Consider the following 23,336-nt stretch of genomic DNA (forward strand, 5'->3'; position numbering starts at 1 on the left):
GCTGTTCAGCAAAGAAACCTTGTAGAAATTAAGATATTATTGCTTAACATTACTGTTATAAGATTTGTTTACTTTTTAAACATTATTAAGGGTTAACTGACACCCCAGTTTTAATACTTGTCACTTTAATATTCTCAATCACACCTAATATGGACTGGATTGTTATGAATTTACAGTATGCTATTATGGCTAATGATTTGTTAGCAGTAAGTAGACACAGCTTTATGAAATGATAGAATTGTATATGATTTTTCAGAATGGTGTAAGCAGGTGTAAGAATTGTGCAAGATATAAACAGTTATTGGTCCTCCCTCCCTCCCTCCCTCTCTCTCTCTCTCTGTCTCTGGCGGCTGCTGATCACAAGATGAAGGGATCAGTGAGATGAGTGCAGTCATGAGGGAAGGGTTATAAAGAATTTTCGTGGATTTGTTGATGTGTGAGCAGTGAGACAAACAGAGAACGAGAGAAAACTCATACCAGGTACATGAATTTATTTTTAAATCATATATTGTATGGCATTGTAAGTAAGAATGGAGGCAAATCATAAGTAATCAGACTGTGTGTGTGTGTGTGTGTGTGTGTGTGTGTGTGTGTGTGTGTGTGTACGTAACTTTTTCCATCTATAAAAATCCAGTTAATTACTGTAAGTTTGCAATGACCATATATTTAGGAAATCTTAACTTGTAACATTTAACTCTTATACCACAGCAATTTGCCAATGTTCTACTGACTAGAGAGTGACATATACAGTGGTGCTTGAAAGTTTGTGAACCCTTTAGAATTTTCTATATTTCTGCATAAATATGACCTAAAACATCATCAGATTTTCACAAAAGTCCTAAAAGTAGATAAAGAAAACCCAGTTAAACAAATGAGACTGTGGGTGCAATTGGTCTTAAGTGATCAATCTCATTAAATCAGTCTCAAGTCAGTCTCATTAGATCAGTCTCATTAATAATACCATTAATTTTGGTGCTTAATAATAAATTACCAAACAGCTAAATTATGGTGTATTCCAAATTATTATGATCACTACCAATGCAGCAATAATGTATTACTTACCGTACTACATAGACAGCCAATAGCACTCATATACATATTGGATAAAGGCAATTTGGAGGTCTTTGAGATTGTGTGACTTCAAGGATATATCAGCAAAAACAATCACAGTTTCAGAATAATTGAATTTATTATAACAAAGATACAAAATGAATAATAGCAGTTGAATACATTATATACAATATGGTTATATACTTGATGAGTGTGTGTGTGTGTGTGTATCTGTGAGGGAGAGCAAGGGGGGTGTGAGGCAGAGATTTTCTCCTTACTACTACGCGAGCCACTGAGCTCTTAGGGTGTGTCCCATGCGCGACTGCGCAGTATGAGAAGGAGGAGACAAAGAGAGTTTGAATGTGAGCGGTAACTAACTCAGACTTGGAATGTTATTGCACGTGGTGTTGGGGGAAGGGATTCCACCTCGTGGTCGAGACAAAAGAATTAGCCCTGGTTGTTAATGAGACAAAGGAATTAGCCGTGGTAGCTACTTCCACTAGCTTATAACATTACTAAATCCACTGAAATCTTGATGAGGTCAAAATATGTGTAATAATGAAATTAAAGGTGTTAGGAAGGATAGAGAAAGAGCATGCAGCAACTATCTATTAAAAACAACTGAAAAGACACATAGAACAATGATCAACTTAACAGTCTGAGTATCTACAGTGTGCACAATTAAACCGTTCCTGTGTTTAACTTCACACTACTTCAAAAAGCTAATTCCTAAGCCTAATTTGCCCAAAATGCCAGTCTTACTTCCAGTATCTTGCTTCTATACAAGATTATGCAGGGATGTCCCAAAATTTCTGGAGTTCACAGAGCTCGTGGAGGCTTCTGTAGAAAGCAGAGAATTCTTGGTCCGACGCTTCGTCGTTAGTGAGGAAGAGTCTCTACTCAATAATGTGCACAGCGATTAAGTCAGAAGGAATCCGGTCGCTTCTAACTTTTAATTAACTGCTTTGGGCTGCAGTCGTAATGTTACTTATAATACAAATAAAAACCAGCTGTAACTCAAAATGAGTGAAACAACGCACTTAAGTAGTAATTTTACCCTAGCCAGCAGAAAACATGAAAGCGCGCTAAATCTCTTTTGCTTGCAAGAAAGATGTCTTGAGTTTAGATGTTCTGATGAATGGGTACCTCTTTATGTCTGGACGGCATGGAGGCCAGGACGAGAGAGACAGAACGGAAGTTGACTCAGTCACTTATGGCTTCAGGGAGGATGTGACGTAGGTAATCCCACCCAGGCGTGACGTAGGTCATCGTGGAAGTTGGTTGATGGGATATGTAGTTCTAAAAGAGATGGGCTGTACCAACAAGACAAAGATATTATACTTGGTCATTTATTTATTGAGGATAATTATCCAACATTACATATCTGTGAGTGGCAAAAGTATGTGAACCTCTAGGATTAGCAATTAATTTGAAGGTGAAATTAGAGTCAGGTGTTTTCAATCAATGGGATGACAATCATGTGTGAGTGGGCACCCTGTTTTATTTAAAGAACAGGGATCTATCAAAGTCTGATCTTCACAGCACATGTCTGTGGAAGTGTATCATGGCACGAACAAAGAAGATTTCTGAGGACCTCAGAAAAAGCATTGTTGATGCTCATCAGGCTGGAAAAGGTTACAAAACCATCTCTAAAGAATTTGGACTCCACCAATCCACAGTCAGACAGATTGTGTACAAATGGAGGAAATTCAAGACCATTGTTACCCTCCCCAGCAGTGGTCAACCAACAAAGATCACTCCAAGAGCAAGGCGTGTAATAGTCAGCGAGGTCACAAATGACCTCAGGGTAACTTCTAAGCAACTGAAGGCCCCTCTCACATTGGCTAATGTTAATGTTCATGAGTCCACCATCAGGAGAACACTGAACAACAATGGTGTACATGGCAGAGTTGCAAGGAGAAAGCCACTGCTCTACAAAAAGAACATTGCTGGTTGTCTGCAGTTTGCTGAAGATCATGTGGACAAGTCAGAAGGCTATTGGAAAAATGTTTTGTGGACGGATGAGACCAAAATATAATTTTTGGTTTAAATGAGAAGCGTTATGTTTGGAGAAAGGGAAACACTGCATTCTGGCATAAGAACCTTATCCCATCTGTGAAACATGGTAGTGGTAGTATCTTGGTTTGGGCCTGTTTTGCTGCATCTGGGCCAGGACAGCTTGCCATCATTGATGGAACAATGAATTCTGAATTATACCAGCAAATTCTAAGGGAAAATGTCAGGACATCTGTCCATGAACTGAATCTCAAGAGAAGGTGGGTCATGCAGCAAGACAACAACCCTAAGCACACAAGTCGTTCTACCAAAGAATGGTTAAAGAAGAATAAAGTTAATGTTTTGGAATGGCCAAGTCAAAGTCCTGACCTTAATCCAATCAAAATGTTGTGGAAGGACCTGAAGCGAGCAGTTCATGTTCAGAAACCCACCAACATCCCAGAGTTGAAGCTGTTCTGTACGGAGGAATGGGCTAAAATTCCTCCAAGCCGGTGTGCAGGACTGATCAACAGTTACCTGAAATGTTTAGTTGCAGTTATTGCTGCACAAGGGGGTCACACCAGATACTGAAAGCAAAGGTTCACATACAGTGGTGCTTGAAAGTTTGTGAACCCTTTAGAATTTTCTATATTTCTGCATAAATATGACCTAAAACATCATCAGATTTTCACACAAGTCCTAAAAGTAAATAAAGAGAACCCAGTTAAACAAATGAGACAAAAATATTATACTTGGTCATGTATTTATTGAGGAAAATGATCCAATATTGCATTTCTGTGAGTGGCAAAAGTATGTGAACCTCTCCGATTAGCAGTTAATTTGAAGGTGAAATTAGAGTCAGGTGTTTCCAATCAATGGGATGACAATCAGGTAGGAGTGGGCACCCTGTTTTATTTAAAGAACAGGGATCTATCAAAGTCTGATCTTCACAACACATGTTTGTGGAAGTGTATCATGGCACAAACAAAGGAGATTTCTGAGGACCTCAGAAAATGCGTTGTTGATGCTCATCAGGCTGGAAAAGGTTACAAAACCATCTCTAAAGAGTTTGGACTCCATCAATCCACAGTCAGACAGATTGTGTACAAATGGAGGAAATTCAAGACCATTGTTACCCTCCCTGGGAGTGGTCGACCAACAAAGATCACTCCAAGAGCAAGGCGTGTAATAGTCGATGAGGTCACGAAGGACCCCAGGGTAACTTCTAAGCAACTGAAGGCCTCTCTCACATTGGCTAATGTTAATGTTCATGAGTCCACCATCAGGAGAACACTGAACAACAATGGTGTGCATGGCAGGGTTGCAAGGAGAAAGCCACTGCTCTCCAAAAAGAACATTGCTGCTCATCTGCAGTTTGCTAAAGATCACTTGGGCAAGCCAGAAGGCTACTGGAAAAATATTTGTGGGTGGATGAGACCAAAATAGAACTTTTTGGTTTAAATGAGAAGCGTTATGTTTGGAGAAAGAAAATCACTGCATTCCAGCATAAGAACCTTATCCCATTTGTGAAACATGGTGGTGGTGGTATCATGGTTTAGGCCTGTTTTGCTGCATCTGGGCCAGGATGGCTTGCCATCATTGATGGAACAATGAATTCTGAATTATTCTGGCGAATTCTAAAGGAAATTGTCAGGACATCTGTCCATGAACTGAATCTCAAGAGAAGGTGGGTCATGCAGCAAGACAACGACCCTAAGCACACAAGTCGTTCTACCAAAGAATGGTTAAAGAAGAATAAAGTTAATGTTTTAGAATGGCCAAGTCAAAGTCCTGACCTTAATCCAATCGAAATGATGTGGAAGGACCTGAAGCGAGCAGTTCATGTGAGGAAACCCACCAACATCCCAGACTTGAAACTGTTCTGTAGGGAGTAATGGGCTCAGATTCCTCCAAGCCGGTGTGCAGGACTGATCAACAGTTACCAGAAACGTTTAGTTGCAGTTATTGCTGCACAAGGGGGTCACACCAAATACTGAAAGCAAAGGTTCACATACTTTTGCCACTCACAGATCTGTAATATTGGATCATTTTCCTCAATAAATAAATTACCAAGTATAATATTTTTTGTCTAATTTGTTTAACTGGGTTCTCTTTATCTACTTTTAGGACTTGTGTGAAAATCTGATGATGTTTTAGGTTATATTTATGCAGAAATATAGAAAATTCTAAAGGGTTCACAAACTTTCAAGCACCACTGTAGATATTTACAACAAACTGCAAAAAATATTTTCTGAATGGAATAGAAAAGGCTGAACATTTCAAGCATGTCATTTTTTATATGCTAGGAATTTAATTCTGGTCTAATTCTATTTATTGCAATCGGATTCCAAATACTCTATAAACATTCCGTTCCGTTACAGATCAGAAAAAAATTATTATAACTTACAGCACTTTAATTTTTTTAAAGTGCTTCATCTACTTCAACAATGTTACACAAAGCTCAATCCATAACAGTTGTAAATGTCACTTAATTCCACAGGGTGTCGATAATGGTGGACACCGGTGAAGGTGATCACTATTATCGACACCCCGCGTGACTTCTCAAACACGCGTTCAGATACAAAATGGTGACTGTCAAATGAAAGCATAAGAAACAAAATACTGTAGGTTTCGACAAGGAGATCATGAAATATCGGTGAATTTGAGAAGTAAAAACATGTCCATGATCTTTCCACCATGCTTACAGTACCTGCGATGATAACTTCTGGGTTTTCCTCACATTGCTGATCGTGATAAAAAAAATTCCGTCTCAGGTAACGAGCTGCGTCATCAGACGACAAGATCAAAGGGCAAGGGGGGGGTCTTCTGGTTGATTAATTAACCGATAATAACTGTTGTAACTGAAACTCACCTTTGTAAAATTGTTTTTTATTGAAAAATCTGAAAAGGTCTCGATAATTATGGACTGTCGACAATTATAGCTACCGCTCTAGTTATAAATACTTTTCTGGAATATCTGCGAGACAAGTTAGTTCCTGGTATCACTTATGTTACGGGCAGCTCTGCCCTAACTGACCTGTTTCTTGACGTTAATAAAAATGCAGTTTGCTATATTACCAGGAAATCCTTCCCCATTATCAAAAGTCTTAAAGTTACAGCTTTACTTCAACCTGTTACAAAGCAATGCCACTGAAGACTCCTTCCAGAAAATGCTGAACAGTTCCTTAGACATTGCTGAAATGTCACCAATATCAGCAATTACACACAGTTTTAATCCTTTTATCTGAAATGAAGTCCCTGTGAAAGTCCTGCAGAAGAAATCATGCATTCAGTTGAGTGTATTAATATAATGCTGTGTTTGAACAGTTTGAATGTAACCAGGATGTGGGAGAGTGTGTTTTCACTCTGCGTGTACATCGTGGTCACTTGGGCGCAGTTCCCACGTGATTGCGTGACACCCGAGGTCCTGCGTAGTGGCACCTGCTGTCCATCACCCACTGGCCTGGCCAATGATGAATGTGGACTGAGGACCGGGCGTGGCCGGTGTGTGCCTGTTGTTGCTGACTGGCGCTCACATGGCCCTCAGTACCCTCATGACGGACGGGACGATCGGGAGCGATGGCCGCTGCGCTTCTTTAACAGGACCTGCCAGTGTAACACGAAATTTAGTGGGTACAACTGTGGACGGTGCAGATATGGGCTTACTGGAGTTAACTGTGATCAGAGAATCAGTGTGGGTGAGGATCATACACCACACACACACACACACACAGCATAGGTGCTAAAAATAATCAACAGCAAGCCTGGAACTGTTTTAATCCTCTTAAACTACTGCAATGTATCTTTTTTTAAGAAAAAAAAATCAATAATTCAGCATTGCTATGAAATACATAATATTCAAAGTAATGAATTTGGAATTAATTCGATATACTGTATCCTTTACTTGGCCACTAAAACCTGATTCTGCTTCCGTATATATTTACACCCATGTTTATCGTTAACACCTGCTGCATGTTGTTGTAAATCCAGTGCGTCGTAACATCATGCAGATGTCGCCAAAGGAGAAACAGGCTTTCGTGAACGCTCTGGCTCAAGCGAAGAGAACGGTCCATCCTGATCTGGTTATCTGCACACGACGCTATCAGGAGCTCTTTGGCCCAGATGGAAACATCGTCCAATGTGAAAACATCACCATCTACAACTTTTTCGTCTGGACTCATTATTATTCTGTTGCGAAGACGTACATGGGGCCGGGACAGCAGAGCTTTGGAGGCGTGGACTTCTCTCATGAAGGTCCAGGATTCCTTACATGGCACCGGTTCCACCTGCTGCAACTAGAGAGTGATATACAGGTGAGGTAGCAGGTGCACGCACGCATACACACACACACACACACACAAACACACACACACAAATCATGTACAAATCATCTAGTGATATCTTCAGGCACTATCATAGCTTTAAACTACGCTCTTTAATCTTCTACCAACTACCCAGAAGTTGTTATACATCCAGCTCATTGAAGAATGTTCATCAAAGATGAACAATAAGCAAAGGAGAAGGACGTGATTTTTTTTTTGAATGTTGATTATTTTAAAGCCAAAAACTTTTTGGAACATACAGTACCAGTTAAAAGTTTGGACACACCTTCTAATTCAATGTGTATTCTTTACTGTTATTAATTAAAGCTAGATTGCCTTTCAGATTTTTCAGGTTTAGGTCATAAAAAGAATTTTCCCTGACACCCAATTACAGTGGTGCTTGAAAGTTTGTGAACCCTTTAGAATTTTCTATATTTCTGCATAAATATGACCGAAAACATCATCAGATTTTCACACAAGTCCTAAAAGTAGATAAAGAGAACCCAGTTAAACAAATGAGACAAAAATATTATACTTGGTCATTTATTTATTGAGGAAAATGATCCAATATTACATATCTGTGAGTGGCAAAAGTATGTGAACCTCTAGGATTAGCAGTTAATTTGAAGGTGAAATTTGAGTCAGGTGTTTTCAATCAATGGGGTGACAATCAGGTGTGAGTGGGCACCCTGTTTTATTTAAAGAACAGGGATCTATCAAAGTCTGATCTTCACAACACATGTTTGTGGAAGTGTATCGTGGCACAAACAAAGGAGATTTCTGAGGACCTCAGAAAAAGCGTTGTTGATGCTCATCAGGCTGGAAAAGGTTACAAAACCATCTCTAAAGAGTTTGGACTCCACCAATCCACAGTCAGACAGATTGTGTACAAATGAAGGAAATTCAAGACCATTATTACCCTCCCCAGGAGTGGTCGACCAACAAAGATCACTCCAAGAGCAAGGCATGTAATGGTCGGAGAGGTCATGAAGGACCCCAGGGTAACTCCTAAGCAACTGAAGGCCTCTCTCACATTGGCTAATGTTAATGTTCATGAGTCCACCATCAGGAGAACACTGAACAACAATGGTGTGCTTGGGAGGGTTGCAAGGAGAAAGCCACTGCTCTCCAAAAGAACATTGCTGCTTGTCTGCAGTTTGCTATAGATCATGTGGACAAGCCAGAAGACTATTGGAAAAATATTTTGTGGCTGGATGAGACCAAAATAGAACGTTTTGGTTTAAATGAGAAGCGTTGTTTGGAGAAAGGAAAACACTGCATTCCAGCATAAGAACCTTATCCCATCTGTGAAACATGGTGGTGGTAGTATCATGGTTTGGGCATGTTTTGCTGCATCTGGGCCAGGATGGCTTGCCATCATTGATGGAACAATGAATTCTGAATTATACTAGTGAATTCTAAAGGAAAATATCAGGACATCTGTCCATGAACTGAATCTCAAGAGAAGGTGGGTCATGTAGCAAGACAATGACCCTAAGCACACAAGTCGTTCTACCAAAGAATGGTTAAAGAAGAATAAAGTTAATGTTTTGGAATGGCCAAGTCAAAGTCCTGGTCTTAATCCAATTGAAATGTTGTGGAAGGACCTGAAGCAAGCAGTTCATGTTCAGAAACCCACCAATATCCCAGAGTTGAAGCTGTTCTGTATGGAGGAATGGGCTAAAATTCCTCCAAGCTGGTGTGCAAGACTGATCAGCAGTTACCGGAAATGTTTAGTTGCAGTATTGCTGCAAAAGGGGGTCACACCAGATACTAAAAGCAAAGGTTCACATACTTTTGCCACTCACAGATCTGTAATATTGAATCATTTTCCTCAATAAATAAATGACCACGTATAATATTTTTTGTCTCATTTGTTTAACTGGGTTCTCTTTATCTACTTTTAGGACTTGTGTGAAAATCTGATGATGTTTTAGATCCTATTTATGCAGAAATATAGAAAATTCTAAAGGGTTCACAAACTTTCAAGCACTACTGTAGTTTTGTTTAGTGGACCGAAAGCTACTGAATTCGAATCACAGACTTCCAAATTTATTAGCTTTTTTAAAATAGAATAATTAATGAATTTAGGGCCACATGACCCTAAATTCTTTGCTATTTTTTCCTGCTTCACCATGACCCAAGACAAGATACTATGTCATGCATCATGTGGTGGGCTTTCCCCGTTTGTGCAAGGCATTGTGGGATACAGATTTGAAACAGGAGAGAAAAATGGAGGACGCTAATGAAACGTGGAAGACTGACTACAGTAACGGAAAGCGAGAAGAAAAGGCATTATATTGCGAAGGAAAGGAAACACAGGACCAAACTAATAAATATTGGTGGTCAGCGAGCACCTTGGTGTGATCATCTGTTCGTTTAGCGACAGAATGATGTAACTGTCAGTGCATGGTCAAAGGTAAACCTGTAGATGGCAGTAATACAACACTGGATGCCAGCTGACATAAAACTCAAAAGAAGAAGAAGAAGAAGAAGACACCGAAAGGTAAATGTGGCAGCAGGGGTGTGGTCAAGCAGCAGTCTGTGAATCAATTAATGTGTGTGTGTCTGTGTGTGTGTGGGTGGGTGTGTGTATTTGTTACAGGGATGGAGCATAAAAGGAGGGAGAGAGCAGAGAAAAGGGGCTCCTTCCTGACCACAACACATGTGTGCTCGTGAGTGAGTGAGTGAGTGAGTGAGTGAGTGAGTGAGTGAGTGAGTGAAAGCTGAAAAGCTGAAAAAGTCAAATAAAAAAAGTGTTTGTGTGTGAACAAGCCTGCCGTACTTCTGTGCTCCACCCACATCAGGAACGACTACAGTGGTGCCGAAACCCGGGAGCACAGAAGGGAACCACCCCATGGAGTCCTCCCCATTCGAAGAGCTCGTCCTTGCCCTCACTACCATCTAGCAGAACCAGCATCAAGCACTGATCACCCTCCGAAAGGAACAAGAGCAATGCTTCAAAGCCTTGATGCTGGCCCAGCAGGAAGATCGCCAGGCGTTCCGGCACCTGCTTGCGTCAGCAGGGGCATCGACCACCACAGCTGGCACCCTCACGAAGATGGGCCTACAGGACAATCCAGAAGCGTTCCTCGCCCTCTTCGAGCAAGCAGCTGAGGCGTGGGGGTGGCCACTGGAGCAGCGCACGGCACGCCTCCTCCCGCTCCTGACTGGCGAGGTGCAGCTCACAGCGCAGCAGTTCCCTGCTGATGGCCAACTGGTGTATGCTGACCTGAGGAAAGCCATCCTGCAGCAGGTCAGCCGCTCCCCGGAACAACATCGCCAGTGCTTCCAGACCCTGGCATTGGAGTAGGTCGGCTGGCTGTTTGCATTGGGCCAGCAACTCCGGGACACCTGCCGGCGGTGGCTGAGGGCAGAAGACCACGATGCCGACGAGATCATCGATCTGGTGGCACTTGAACAGTTTATCTCTCGACTTCCGGAAGGAACGGCAGAATGGGTCCAGTGTCATCACCTGGGGTCGCTGGAACGAGCCATTGAGCTGGCGGAGGACCATCTGGAGGCGGATCCGAAGGCAGGCAGATGAGGCACCTCCCCTTGCTTCTCTTCTCTCTCTTTCCCCCCTGTCTCTCATCCCCCTCCCCACCCCGTCCCCCTGCCACAGAGGCGGCGGCCAGCTCCTCCCCAGCCGGCCCGTTGCACCCATGGTGTCTTCCCATCTCCCTCTTCTGTGTCTGTGTTGTCTCCTCCTCAGGTGAGTGACACCCATAACACCAGTGCAGAGGGAAAGCCCGGGGAATCAGGGCATCTCCAGAGTTGGAGCTCCGCAAGGGAGGTGGGAGCTGTAATCCAGATCCCCAATGAGCCAGAAACCACCCCGATCGGGCTGGAATGCATCGCATACCGGTAAGTATTCAAGGGGATACATATCACGCTTTGGTGGATTCCGGTTGTAATCAAACCTCAATTCACCAACGCCTGGTGCAAGGTGAGGCATTGGGGAGAGCACAAGCGGTGAAAGTGTTGTGTGTGCACGGGGATGTTCACAATTATCCCTTAGTGTCTGTCCATATTCTATTCCAGGGCCAAATGCATATAGTAAAGGCAGCGGTTAGTCCTCATCTCACCCACTCATTGATTTTGGGTACTGATTGGCCAGGGTTTAAAAAGCTGATGGAATATTTAACATGTAGTGGGTCCTGCACCAGTAGGTCACGGGAAGATCCCGGTGTGGCATTGACTGGAGAAGCTGTCACAGAGCCGTCTATGTCAACGCGGTGTCTAAATCTGACGCATACCCAATGCCTTGCATTGATGAGTTGCTAGAGCAGTTAGGTGCTGCTTGCATTTATTTGACACTGGATCTAACAAAGGGATATTAGCAGATCCCCTTGACTCCTCTATCCCGAGAGAAAACGGCCTTTTCCACACTGTTTGGTTTACACCAATTTGTCACGCTCCCTTTTGGGTTGTTTGGGGCGCCCGCTATGTTCCAACGGCTTATGGAGAGGGTCCTCCGCCCTCATGCTGCCTACGCAGCCGCTTAACTGGACGACATAATAATCTACAGCCATGATTGGCCACGGCACTTGGAACACCTGAGGGACGTTCTAAAGTCACTGAGGCGAGGGGGCCTCACAGCTAACCCGAAAAAGTATGCAATTGGGCGGGTGGAAGTACGGTATTTAGGGTTCCACTTGGGTCATGGGCAGGTGCATCCCCAAATTAACAAGACTGCAGCGATTGCGGCCTGCCTGAGGCCCAAGACCAAAAAGGAGATGAGACGGTTCTTGGGGCTGGCTGGCTATTATTGTAGGTTTCTACCTAATTATTCGGATGTCACCAGCCCTTTAACCGATCTCACTAAAAAGGGGGCTCCATATCTGGTCCAGTGGATGGAACAGTGCCAACAGGCCTTCTCTGAGGTAAAAGCTGCACTGTGTGGGGAGCCACTTTTACACTCCCTTGACTTCTTTCTCCCCATTATTTTGCAGACTGATGCATTGGACAGAGGGCTGGGGGCAGTTTTGTCCCAGGAGGTGGAGGGCGAGGAGTGCCCCGTGCTGTACATCAGCCGGAAACTGTTGATGCGTGAAAGTAAGTACAGCACAATTGAGAAGGAGTGTCTTGCCATCAAGTGGGCAGTCCTCGCCCTCCGATACTACCTGCTGGGGAACCCTTTCACTCTCTGTTCGGGCCATGCGCCCCTCCAGTGGCTCCACCGCATGAAGGATGCCAATGTGCGGATCACGCTTTGGTATCTCACCCTACAGCCATTTAAGTTTGAGGTGATCCACAGGCCGGGGGCACAGATGGTGGTGGCGGACTTCCTGTCCTGTCAGGAGGGGGAGTCAGCTTCAGGCCGGACGGCTCCCCGGCCTGAATCAGGCGGTGGGGTTATGTGGCAGCAGGGGCGTGGCCAAGCAGCAGTCTATGAATGGAGGGCGGGGTCGGGGAAGGTAAGTGGCTAAGTCATTCCACCTGCTGTCAATTAATGTGTGTGTGTGTGTTTGTTACAGGGATGGAGCATAAAAGGAGGGAGAGAGCAGAGAAAAGGGTCTCCCTCCTGACCACAACGCATGTGTGCTCCTGAATGAGTGAGTAAAAGTTGAAAAGCTGAAAAAGTCAAATAAAGTGTTTGTGTGTGAACATCAACTCTTGCCTGCCGTGCTTCTATGCTCCACCCACATCAGGAACTGCTACAGTAAACCTGTGCATGCGCACACGGACTTCCTCCATCTGCTTTTGGGTTGTTTTTTTTAGATATTCCAGACATAGACATGTATCACGATCAAATTTCAGAGGGAACTAAATTTCACCAATTTTATGAAATCAAAAGGTCGTCTACTTTTAAAAGACTTTGTGTCTTAAAGTAATGATGGATGATGTTTCTCTTTACTTAGTTCAGTTCTTGACATAATATGGATTACTGTAGTTGCGGTGTTGAATAGGGCTATTTACTGTGTTTATTATTTACAACCCCGATTCCAAAAAAGTTGGGATAAAGTACAAATTGTAAATAAAAACGGAATACAATGATGTGGAAGTTTCAAAATTCCATATTTTATTCAGAATAGAATATAGATGACATATCAAATGTTTAAACTGAGAAAATGTATCATTTAAAGAGAAAAATTAGGTGATTTTAAATTTCATGACAACAACACATCTCAAAAAAGTTGGGACAAGGCCATGTTTACCACTGTGAGACATCCCCTTTTCTCTTTACAACAGTCTGTAAACGTCTGGGGACGGAGGAGACAAGTTGCTCAAGTTTAGGGATAGGAATGTTAACCCATTCTTGTCTAATGTAGGATTCTAGTTGCTCAAATGTCTTCAGTCTTTTTTGTCGTATCTTCCGTTTTATGATGCGCCAAATGTTTTCTATGGGTGAAAGATCTGGACTGCAGACTGGCCAGTTCAGTACCTGGACCCTTCTTCTACGCAGCCATGATGCTGTATTTGATGCAGTATGTGGTTTGGCATTGTCATGTTGGAAAATGCAAGGTCTTCCCTGAAAGAGACGTCGTCTGGATGGGAGCATATGTTGCTCTAGAACCTGGATATACCTTTCAGCATTGATAGTGTCTTTCCAGATGTGTAAGCTGCCCATGCCACACGCACTAATGCAACCCCATACCATCAGAGATGCAGGCCAATGAACTGAGCGCTGATAACAACTTGGGTCGTCCTTCTCCTCTTTAGTCCGAATGACACGGCGTCCCTGATTTCCATAAAGAACTTCAAATTTTGATTCGTCTGACCACAGAACAGTTTTCCACTTTGCCACAGTCCATTTTAAATGAGCCTTGGCCCAGAGAAGACGTCTGCGCTTCTGGATCATGTTTAGATACGGCTTCTTCTTTGAACTATAGAGTTTTAGCTGGCAACAGCGGATGGCACGGTGAATTGTGTTCACAGATAATGTTCTCTGGAAATATTCCTGAGCCCATTTTGTGATTTCCAATACAGAAGCATGCCTGTATATGATGCAGTGCCGTCTAAGGGCCCGAAGATCACGGGCACCCGGTATTGTTTTCCGGCCTTGACCCTTACGCACAGAGATTCTTCCAGATTCTCTGAATCTTTTGATGATATTATGCACTGTAGATGATGATATGTTCAAACTCTTTGCAATTTTACACTGTCGAACTCCTTTCTGATATTGCTCCACTACTTGTCGGCACAGAATTAGGGGGATTGGTGATCCTCTTCCCATCTTTACTTCTAAGAGCCGCTGCCACTCCAAGATGCTCTTTTTATACCCGGTCATGTTAATGACCTATTGCCAATTGATCTAATGAGTTGCAATTTGGTCCTCCAGCTGTTCCTTTTTTGTACCTTTAACTTTTCCAGCCTCTTATTGCCCCTGTCCCAACTTTTTTGAGATGTGTTGCTGTCATGAAATTTCAAATGAGCCAATATTTGGCATGAAATTTCAAAATGTCTCACTTTCGACATTTGATATGTTGTCTATGTTCTATTGTGAATACAATATCAGTTTTTGAGATTGGTAAATTATTGTATTCCGTTTTTATTTACAATTTGTACTTTGTCCCAACTTTTTTGGAATCAGGGTTGTACTATTTGATCTCAAACATATTAAGAAGGCAAGAAACTCGTCCACTAATTACCTTTTGACGAGGCACACCTGTTAATTGAAAAGCATTCCAGGTGACTACTTCATGAAGCTGGTTAAGATAACGCCAGTAGTGTGCAAAGCGTTACACAGGTACACAGTGGCTACTCTGAAGAATCTAAAATAAATATGAAATATTTTGTTGCTTTTTTAACACTTTTTTTATCTCATTCATCTCATTCTCTCTAGCCACTTTATCCCGTTCTACAGGGTCGCAGGCAAGCTGGAGCCTATCCCAGCTGACTACGGGCGAAAGGCAGGGTACACCCTGGACAAATCGCTAGGTCATCACAGGGCTGACACATAGACACAAATAACCATTCACACTCACATTCACACCTACAGTCAATTTAGAGCCACCAGTTAACCTAACCTGCATGTCTTTGGACTGTGGGGGAAACTGGAGCACCCAGAGGAAACCCACGCGGACTCGGGGAGAACATGCAAACTCCGCACAGAAAGGCCCTCGTCAGCCACGGGGCTCGAACCCGGACCTTCTTGCTGTGAGGCAACAGCGCTAACCACTACACCACTGTGCCGCCACTGTGTGTTTTTTATTTACAACATAATTCCAGATATGTTCCGTATGTTATTTCATAGTTTTGATGTCTTCAGTATTGTTCTTCAATGTAGAAAACAGTCAAAATACAGAAAATCCTTTGAATGAGTTTGAGTAGGGGTGTACAAACTTTTGAATGGTACTGTATAGGACTCAGATTCCTGTTCTTGACTGACAAGAGTGGAAGCTGATGTGGCATTCTGCTGGTGGGCACTTCATGTTCTGATGTGCATTTTGAGATGCTTTTCTGCTCACCATGTTTGTAAAGAGTAGTTATTTGAGTTACAACTGTTCAAATATGTTGTCAGGCCATTCTCCTCTGTCCTCTCTCATAAACAAGGCATTCCCATTCACAGAACTGGATGTTTTTTTTTCTTTTTTTCTAACACCACTCAGATTAAACTATGCAGACTGTTTTTCATGAAAAGTTTCAAATCAGCCTGATTGGCACAATTTTTTTTTAATGCATGCCACATTCAAAGTCAATGATTTTCTTGATTCTGATTACAACATAAACTGAAACTCTTGACCTGTATGAACCTGCATGATTTTACCCAGTGTGCTGCTTCCACATGATTGGTTGATTGGATAATTTGCGTGAAATTTGTAGTTGTAGCTCCTTGCAATAAAACTATTAAAACGTAAAAGTGCTCCTATTATCCATTATACTGTATAAATATTCTCTTCCAACATTGCCTTCAGTGAAAAACGTGAAATTGTGTTGTCGGGTTATCAAACGGTCAACTCTTTCACCTCTACATACATATTTGTGTATAGGACATGCTCAGGAACCCAGCATTTGCCCTGCCATACTGGAACTTTGCGATTGGAGGAAACGAGTGTGATATCTGCACAGACGACCTGCTCGGAGCCAGGAGCAGCTTTGACATGAACAGCATTAGCTCTAACTCCGTGTTCTCTCAGTGGAGAGTGATATGCGAGGATGTGGAAGAGTATGAGACACAAGGGACCATCTGTAACAGTGAGAAACTCTCACAACACACACGTCAAATGTTTGTGACATTTAATGCAGATATAGTATACACATATACACCCTACTTGTACTCAGCTAAGAAACGTGAAAATGGAAATACTCCATTAGTTGAAGGAAACAGTCTGGAAAGAAAGGAAGTACAGTACAATGTTGTAATCCACTGAATGTTGCAGTTTCTTTGTTTCAGGACATTATTCTTTCCATAAAATTAGCTCTGACACGTAGTGTATCTGCCCCCTTTTTTGTAAAAGACAAAGCACCAGGTATTAAAGTTACAGTAGTGCTTGAAAGTTTGTGAACCCTTTAGAATTGTCTATATTTCTGCATAAATATGACCTAAAACATCATCAGATTTTCACACAAGTCCTAAAAGTAGATAAAGAGAACCCAGTTAAACAAATGAGACAAAAATATTATACTTGGTCATTTATTTATTGAGGAAAATGATCCAATATTACATATCTCTGAGTGGCAAAAGTATGTGAACCTCTAGGATTAGCAATTAATTTGAAGGTGAAATTTAAATTCAGGTGTTTTCAATCAATGGGACGACAATCAGGTGTGAGTGGGCACCCTGTTTTACAACCCCGATTCCAAAAAAGTTGGGACAAAGTACAAATTGTAAATAAAAACGGAATGCAATGATGTGGAATTTTCAAAATTCCATATTTTATTCAGAAGAGAACATAGATGACGTATCAAATGTTTAAACTGAGAAAATGTATCATTTAAAGAGAAAAATTAGGTGATTTTAAATTTCATGACAACAACACATCTCAAAAAAGTTGGGACAAGGCCATGTTTAGCACTGTGAGACATCCCCTTTTCTCTTTACAACAGTCTGTAAACGTCTGGGGACTGAGGAGACAAGTTGCTCAAGTTTAGGGATAGGAATGTTAACCTATTCTTGTCTAATGTAGGATTCTAGTTGCTCAACTGTCTTCAGTCTTTTTTGTTGTATCTTCCATTTTATGATGCGCCAAATGTTTTCTATGGTTGAAAGATCTGGACTGCAGGCTGGCCAGTTCAGTACCCGGACCCTTCTTCTACGCAGCCATGATGCTGTAATTGATGCAGTATGTGGTTTGGCATTGTCATGTTGGAAAATGCAAGGTCTTCCCTGAAAGGGACATCGTCTGGATGGGAGCATATGTTGCTCTAGAATCTGGATATACCTTTCAGCATTGATGGTGTCTTTCCAGATGTGTAAGCTGCCCATGCCACACGCACTAATGCAACCCCATACCATCAGAGATGCAGGCTTCTGAACTGAGCGCCGATAACAACTCGGGTCGTCCTTCTCCTCTTTAGTCCGAATGACACGGCGTCCCTGATTTCCATAAAGAACTTCAAATTTTGATTCGTCTGACCACAGAACAGTTTTCCACTTTACCACAGTCCATTTTAAATGAGCCTTGGCCCAGAGAAGACGTCTGCGCTTCTGGATCGTGTTTAGATATGGCTTCTTCTTTGAACTATAGAGTTTTAGCTGGCAATGGCGGATGGTACGGTGAATTGTGTTCACAGATAATGTTCTCTGGAAATATTCCTGAGCCCATTTTGTGATTTCCAATACAGAAGCATGCCTGTATGTGATGCAGTGCCGTCTAAGGGCTCGAAGATCACGGGCACCCAGTATGGTTTTCCGGCCTTGACCCTTACGCACAGAGATTCTTCCAGATTCTCTGAATCTTTTGATGATATTATGTACTGTAGATGATGATACTGTATGTTCAAACTCTTTGCAATTTTACAATGTCGAACTCCTTTCTGATATTGCTCCACTATTTGTCGGCGCAGAATTAGGGGGATTGGTGATCCTCTTCCCATCTTTACTTCTGAGAGCTGCTGCCACTCCAAGATGCTCTTTGTATACCCAGTCATGTTAATGACCTATTGCCAATTGACCTAATGAGTTGCAATTTGGTCCTCCAGATGTTCCTCTTTTGTACCTTTAACTTTTCCAGCCTCTTATTGCCCCTGTCCCAACTTTTTTGAGATGTGTTGCTGTCATGAAATTTCAAATGAGCCAATATTTGGCATGAAATTTCAAAATGTCTCACTTTCGACATTTGATATGTTGTCTATGTTCTATTGTGAATATCAGTTTTTGAGATTTATAAATTATTGCATTCCGTTTTTATTTACAATTTGTACTTTGTCCCAACTTTTTTGGAATTGGTGTTGTATTTAAAGAACAGGGATCTATCAAAGTCTGATCTTCACAACACATGTTTGTGGAAGTGTATCATGGCACGAACAAAGGAGATTTCTGAGGACCTCAGAAAAAGCGTTGTTGATGCTCATCAGGCTGGAAAAGGTAACAAAACCATCTCTAAAGAGTTTGGACTCCACCAATCCACAGTCAGACAGATTGTGTACAATTAATAATATTTTTGTCTCATTTGTTTAACTGGGGGTTGGCACCGTTGTGTAGTGGTTAGCACTGTCGCCTCACAGCAAGAAGTTCCTGGGTTCGAGCCCAGCGGCCTGCGAGGGCCTTTCTGTATGGAGTTTGCATGTTCTCCCTGTGTCTGTGTGGGTTTCCTCCGGGTCCAAAGGCATGCAGGTTAGGCTAATTGGTGGCTCTAAATTGACCGTAGGTGTGAATGGTTGGTTGTCTCTGTGTGTCAGTCCTGCAATGACCTGGCGACTTGTCCAGGATGTACCCCGCCTCTCACCCATAGTCAGCTGGGATAGGCTCCAGCTTGCCTGCGACCCTGTAGAACAGGATAAGTGGCTACAGATAATGGATGGATGTTTAACTGGGTTCTCTTGATCTACTTTTAGGACTTGTGTGAAAATCTGATGTTGTTTTACGTCATATTTATGCAGAAATATAGAAAATTCTAAAGGGTTCACAAACTATCAAGCACCATGGTATCCCAATGGTCATTTTAAAGATGGCTGACAGGCAAGAAAGTGCTACACAGAACCAAAAATCAATTCAAATTTTTTCTAAAATGCTGTGTGATGAATTTAGAAGCAAAACTAGACTTTAGCAATGGATTTTATAAGCTACTCGACATTACAGATGGTGGACTTCATCCTTTGCACTTCTTGGTTCCATTCATGTGCCGGCACGGTGGAGTAGTGGTTAGCACGTTGGAGTAGTCGTTAGCATGGTCGCCTCACAGCAAGAAGGTTCCGGGTCCGAACCCAGCGGCCGGTGAGGGCCTTTCTGTGTGGAGTTTGCATGTTCTCCCCGTGTCTGCATGGGTTTTCTTCTGGGTGCTCCGGTTTCCCCCACAATCTAAAGACATGCAGTTAGGTTAATGTGGGGCGGCCTTGGGCTGAGGTGCCCTTGAGCAAGGTACCTGACCCCTGACTGCTCCCTGGGCACTCTGGTGTGGCTGCCCACTGCTCTGTGTGTGTGTGTGTGTGTTCAGTGCTTCAGATGGGATGGATGAATTTCACTGTGCTTGAAGTGTGCATGTGATGAATAAAGGTTTCTTCTTCTTAAAAAGTTGCCTTTGCAATTGCAATTCACCTTGTAGCCAGTAGAGGGCTCCAAAAACAAACTGTTGTATATGAAAAATACTGTAAGGCAAAATAAAATGGCAAAATATGAGACCTTTGTCTTCTGCTTTACAAATTAGGTTTCTTTGGATTGTGTGTGTAGGTACAGAAGGCGGTCCAATCAGACGGAATCCTGGTGGGAATGTGGCTCGGCCAATGGTCCAGAAACTACCGGAAAATCAAGATATAATCGAGTGTCTGGAGCTCAACACTTTTGATAGATCTCCGTACTACTCCACCTCCTCTTGGAGCTTTAGGAATACTATTGAAGGTAAAACACACAGCTTCATAAGATTCTATATACAACTGTGTAATAATATCAGTCATAATGTGCGCGCACACACACACACACACACACACACACACACACACACACACACACACACACACTTGCGCACCCTCAGTCTTCAGCTTGCTATTTGGAACCCAGTAAACCAACATAGAATTTTCTCTGAGTATGTGTGTTTTTTTAGGTTACAGCACCCCCCAGGGGAACTATGACCCAGAGGTGCGCAGTCTACACAATCTGGCTCATCTATTCCTCAATGGTACAGGCGGTCAGACACATGTGTCACCCAACGACCCCATCTTTGTCCTGCTGCACACTTTTACTGATGCCATCTTTGATGAGTGGCTACGTAGGCACCACCCTGGTATATACACTCACACACATTCTGTATGGTGGGCTGCTTGAGTGCATATGAGCTAAACTGAAGTTCTGAACCCCCATACACACATTATGCATCCTGGGTGTGTTTCAGTCACAGTGTTTTACCCTGAAGAAAATGCTCCCATTGGTCACAATTGGCATTTCAACATGGTTCCTTTCTGGCCACCGATCACAAATGGGGAAATGTTCGTCTCGGCACCCGACAGTCTCGGATACACCTATGAGGTCCAATGGCCAAGTGAGTGACACTCCATTATCTCCGTAATCTGCTTTCATTTCATATGCTTGAGATTCTTTGTTCTTCATGTTTTGCTTGACTCAAAATAACCAGCTAACATTTAAGAACATCAAGCAAGTTTTCACTTTCCTGAGGGCGAGCAGTTAGATATGAAGCTTGCAGTACAAAGAAAGACCACATTCATTAATGTGAATGAGAATTGTTATGTGATACATTTACAAGGTTCATTCCTTCATCCTTAGTAACTGCCTGGTCAGGATCACATGATTTATATTCGGCTACAAGTTTGCTTATAGTTTGAAAAGAAAAAATAGTACCTGCATGAACATGTACATGTGTAACTTTTTTTTTTATGAAAGCAAAAACATGTCTGGTTTAGGCCACACCCACTTTGAGTTTAAAATTCAAATAACAGATACAAATATTTGGGGTGGCACGGTGGTGTAGTGGTTAGCGCTGTCGCCTCACAGCAAGAAGGTCTGGGTTCGAGCCCCATGGCTGGCGAGGGCCTTTCTGTGCGGAGTTTGCATGTTCTCCCCGTATCCGCATGGGTTTCCTCCGGGTGCTCCGGTTTCCCCCACAGTCCAAAGACATGCAGGTTAGGTTAACTGGTGACTCTAAATTGACCGTAGGTGTGAATGTGAGTGTGAATGGTTGTGTGTCTATGTGTCAGCCCTGTGATGACCTGGCGACTTGTCCAGGGTGTACCCCGCCTTTCGCCCGTAGTCAGCTGGGATAGGCTCCAGCTTGCCTGCGACCCTGTAGAACAGGATAAAGCGGCTACAGATAATGAGATGAGATACAAATATTTGTGGAGGAATTTTACCATTAGCGCTAATGATGTCATGAAGTGCAACAAAGCTAGCACATATATTAATCTGTTGCTCAGATTTTGCTTTGTGTTAGAGATAAGAATTTACGTTGCTTTTCTTTTTTTCCCCACCAGCTCGGCCGTATAACATCTCGGAGATCATTACCATTGTTATAGTGGTCGTGGTGCTGGTGGTGATGGGGGTAAGTGGAGTCACTGCGTGTTTTATCAGAGTGCTTGGTTCACGTGAAGGGCTGGAGCCACTGCTTGGGGAACATTTCCGTTGCTACTCAGAAGACGATTGCAGGTTTCGATATGCAGCCTGAAGATGGATTTTTTTTTTTGTTCAATTTTGGACATCATTCTTCAGAGGATTACGGAAACCACATCTCTGATACAGTGGCTCAAAATGACAAGTTTAATAATGGGCTTAAAAGTACCTTATTACTTTTAATCATGACACATGAAAGTGTGTTGTTCATTTAAGTTGACAAAATCCATTATGAATAAAAATTAATTAAAAAAAATTAGTGCTTGAAGAGAAGAAAACAAGCTGATGAGGTTTTTTTTGGGAGGTGGTGGTGGCGACCCCTAGTGTACAGTTTGGGGGTAGAATAACTCATTTGGTCTATTGTGTTTTATTCCTTATAATACACAGGCCGGGCGGCACGGTGGTGTAGTGGTTAGCACTGTCGCCTCACAGCAAGAAGGTCCGGGTTCAAGCCCCATGGCCGGCGAGGGCCTATCTGTGCGGAGTTTGCATGTTCTCCCCGTGTCTGCGTGGGTTTCCTCCGGGTGCTCCGGTTTCCCCCACAGTCCAAAGACATGCAGGTTAGGTTAACTGGTGACTCTAAATTGACCGTAGGTGTGAATGTGAGTGTGAATGGTTGTCTGTGTCTATGTGTCAGCCCTGTGATGACCTGGCGACTTGTCCAGGGTGTACCCCGCCTTTCACCCGTAGTCAGCTGGGATAGGCTCCAGCTTGCCTGCGACCCTGTAGAAGGATAAAGCGGCTAGAGATAATGTGATGTGTGTGTGATGTGTGAATAATGGGCTTAAAAGTACCTTCTTACTTTTAATCATGACACATGAAAGTGTGTTGTTCATTTAAGTTGACAAAATCCATTATGAATAAAAATTAATTAAAAAAAATTAGTGCTTGAAGAGAAGAAAACAAGCTGATGAGGTTTTTTTTGGGAGGTGGTGGTGGCGACCCCTAGTGTACAGTTTGGGGGTAGAATAACTCATTTGGTCTATTGTGTTTTATTCCTTATAATACACAGGCCGGGCGGCACGGTGGTGTAGTGGTTAGCACTGTCGCCTCACAGCAAGAAGGTCCGGGTTCAAGCCCCATGGCCGGCGAGGGCCTATCTGTGCGGAGTTTGCATGTTCTCCCCGTGTCCGCGTGGGTTTCCTCCGGGTGCTCCGGTTTCCCCCACAGTCCAAAGACATGCAGGTTAGGTTAACTGGTGACTCTAAATTGGCCGTAGGTGTGAATGTGAGTGTGAATGGTTGTCTGTGTCTATGTGTCAGCCCTGTGATGACCTGGCGACTTGTCCAGGGTGTACCCCGCCTCTC

General features: G+C 42.9%; 1 protein-coding gene across 1 annotated transcript; it reads left to right on the forward strand.

The window, feature by feature from the left end:
* Window positions 1-451: 451 nt before the first annotated feature.
* On the forward strand, window positions 452-22,084 carry tyrp1b (tyrosinase-related protein 1b). Its single transcript, XM_060915848.1, has 8 exons — window positions 452-480; window positions 6,373-6,743; window positions 7,036-7,358; window positions 16,304-16,508; window positions 20,143-20,310; window positions 20,513-20,692; window positions 20,801-20,947; window positions 21,894-22,084. Exons 2-8 carry the CDS (start codon window positions 6,389-6,391, stop codon window positions 22,082-22,084), a joined length of 1,569 nt encoding a protein of 522 aa, XP_060771831.1. The 5' UTR covers window positions 452-480; window positions 6,373-6,388.
* The last annotated feature ends 1,252 nt before the right edge of the window (window positions 22,085-23,336 follow it).

The sequence above is a fragment of the Neoarius graeffei genome, chromosome 3 (genome assembly GCF_027579695.1).
Source record: "Neoarius graeffei isolate fNeoGra1 chromosome 3, fNeoGra1.pri, whole genome shotgun sequence".
NCBI classification, from domain to species: domain Eukaryota; kingdom Metazoa; phylum Chordata; class Actinopteri; order Siluriformes; family Ariidae; genus Neoarius; species Neoarius graeffei.

Excerpts from the sequence above, each read along its gene's own strand:
- tyrp1b (XM_060915848.1), top strand. The coding sequence starts at position 6,389 with ATGTGGGAGAGTGTGTTTTCACTCTGCGTGTACATCGTGGTCACTTGG. Across the intron at positions 7,359-16,303 it reads AACTAGAGAGTGATATACAG|GACATGCTCAGGAACCCAGC; the intron begins GTGAGGTAGCAG and ends ATTTGTGTATAG. Across the intron at positions 20,693-20,800 it reads GCTACGTAGGCACCACCCTG|TCACAGTGTTTTACCCTGAA; the intron begins GTATATACACTC and ends GGTGTGTTTCAG.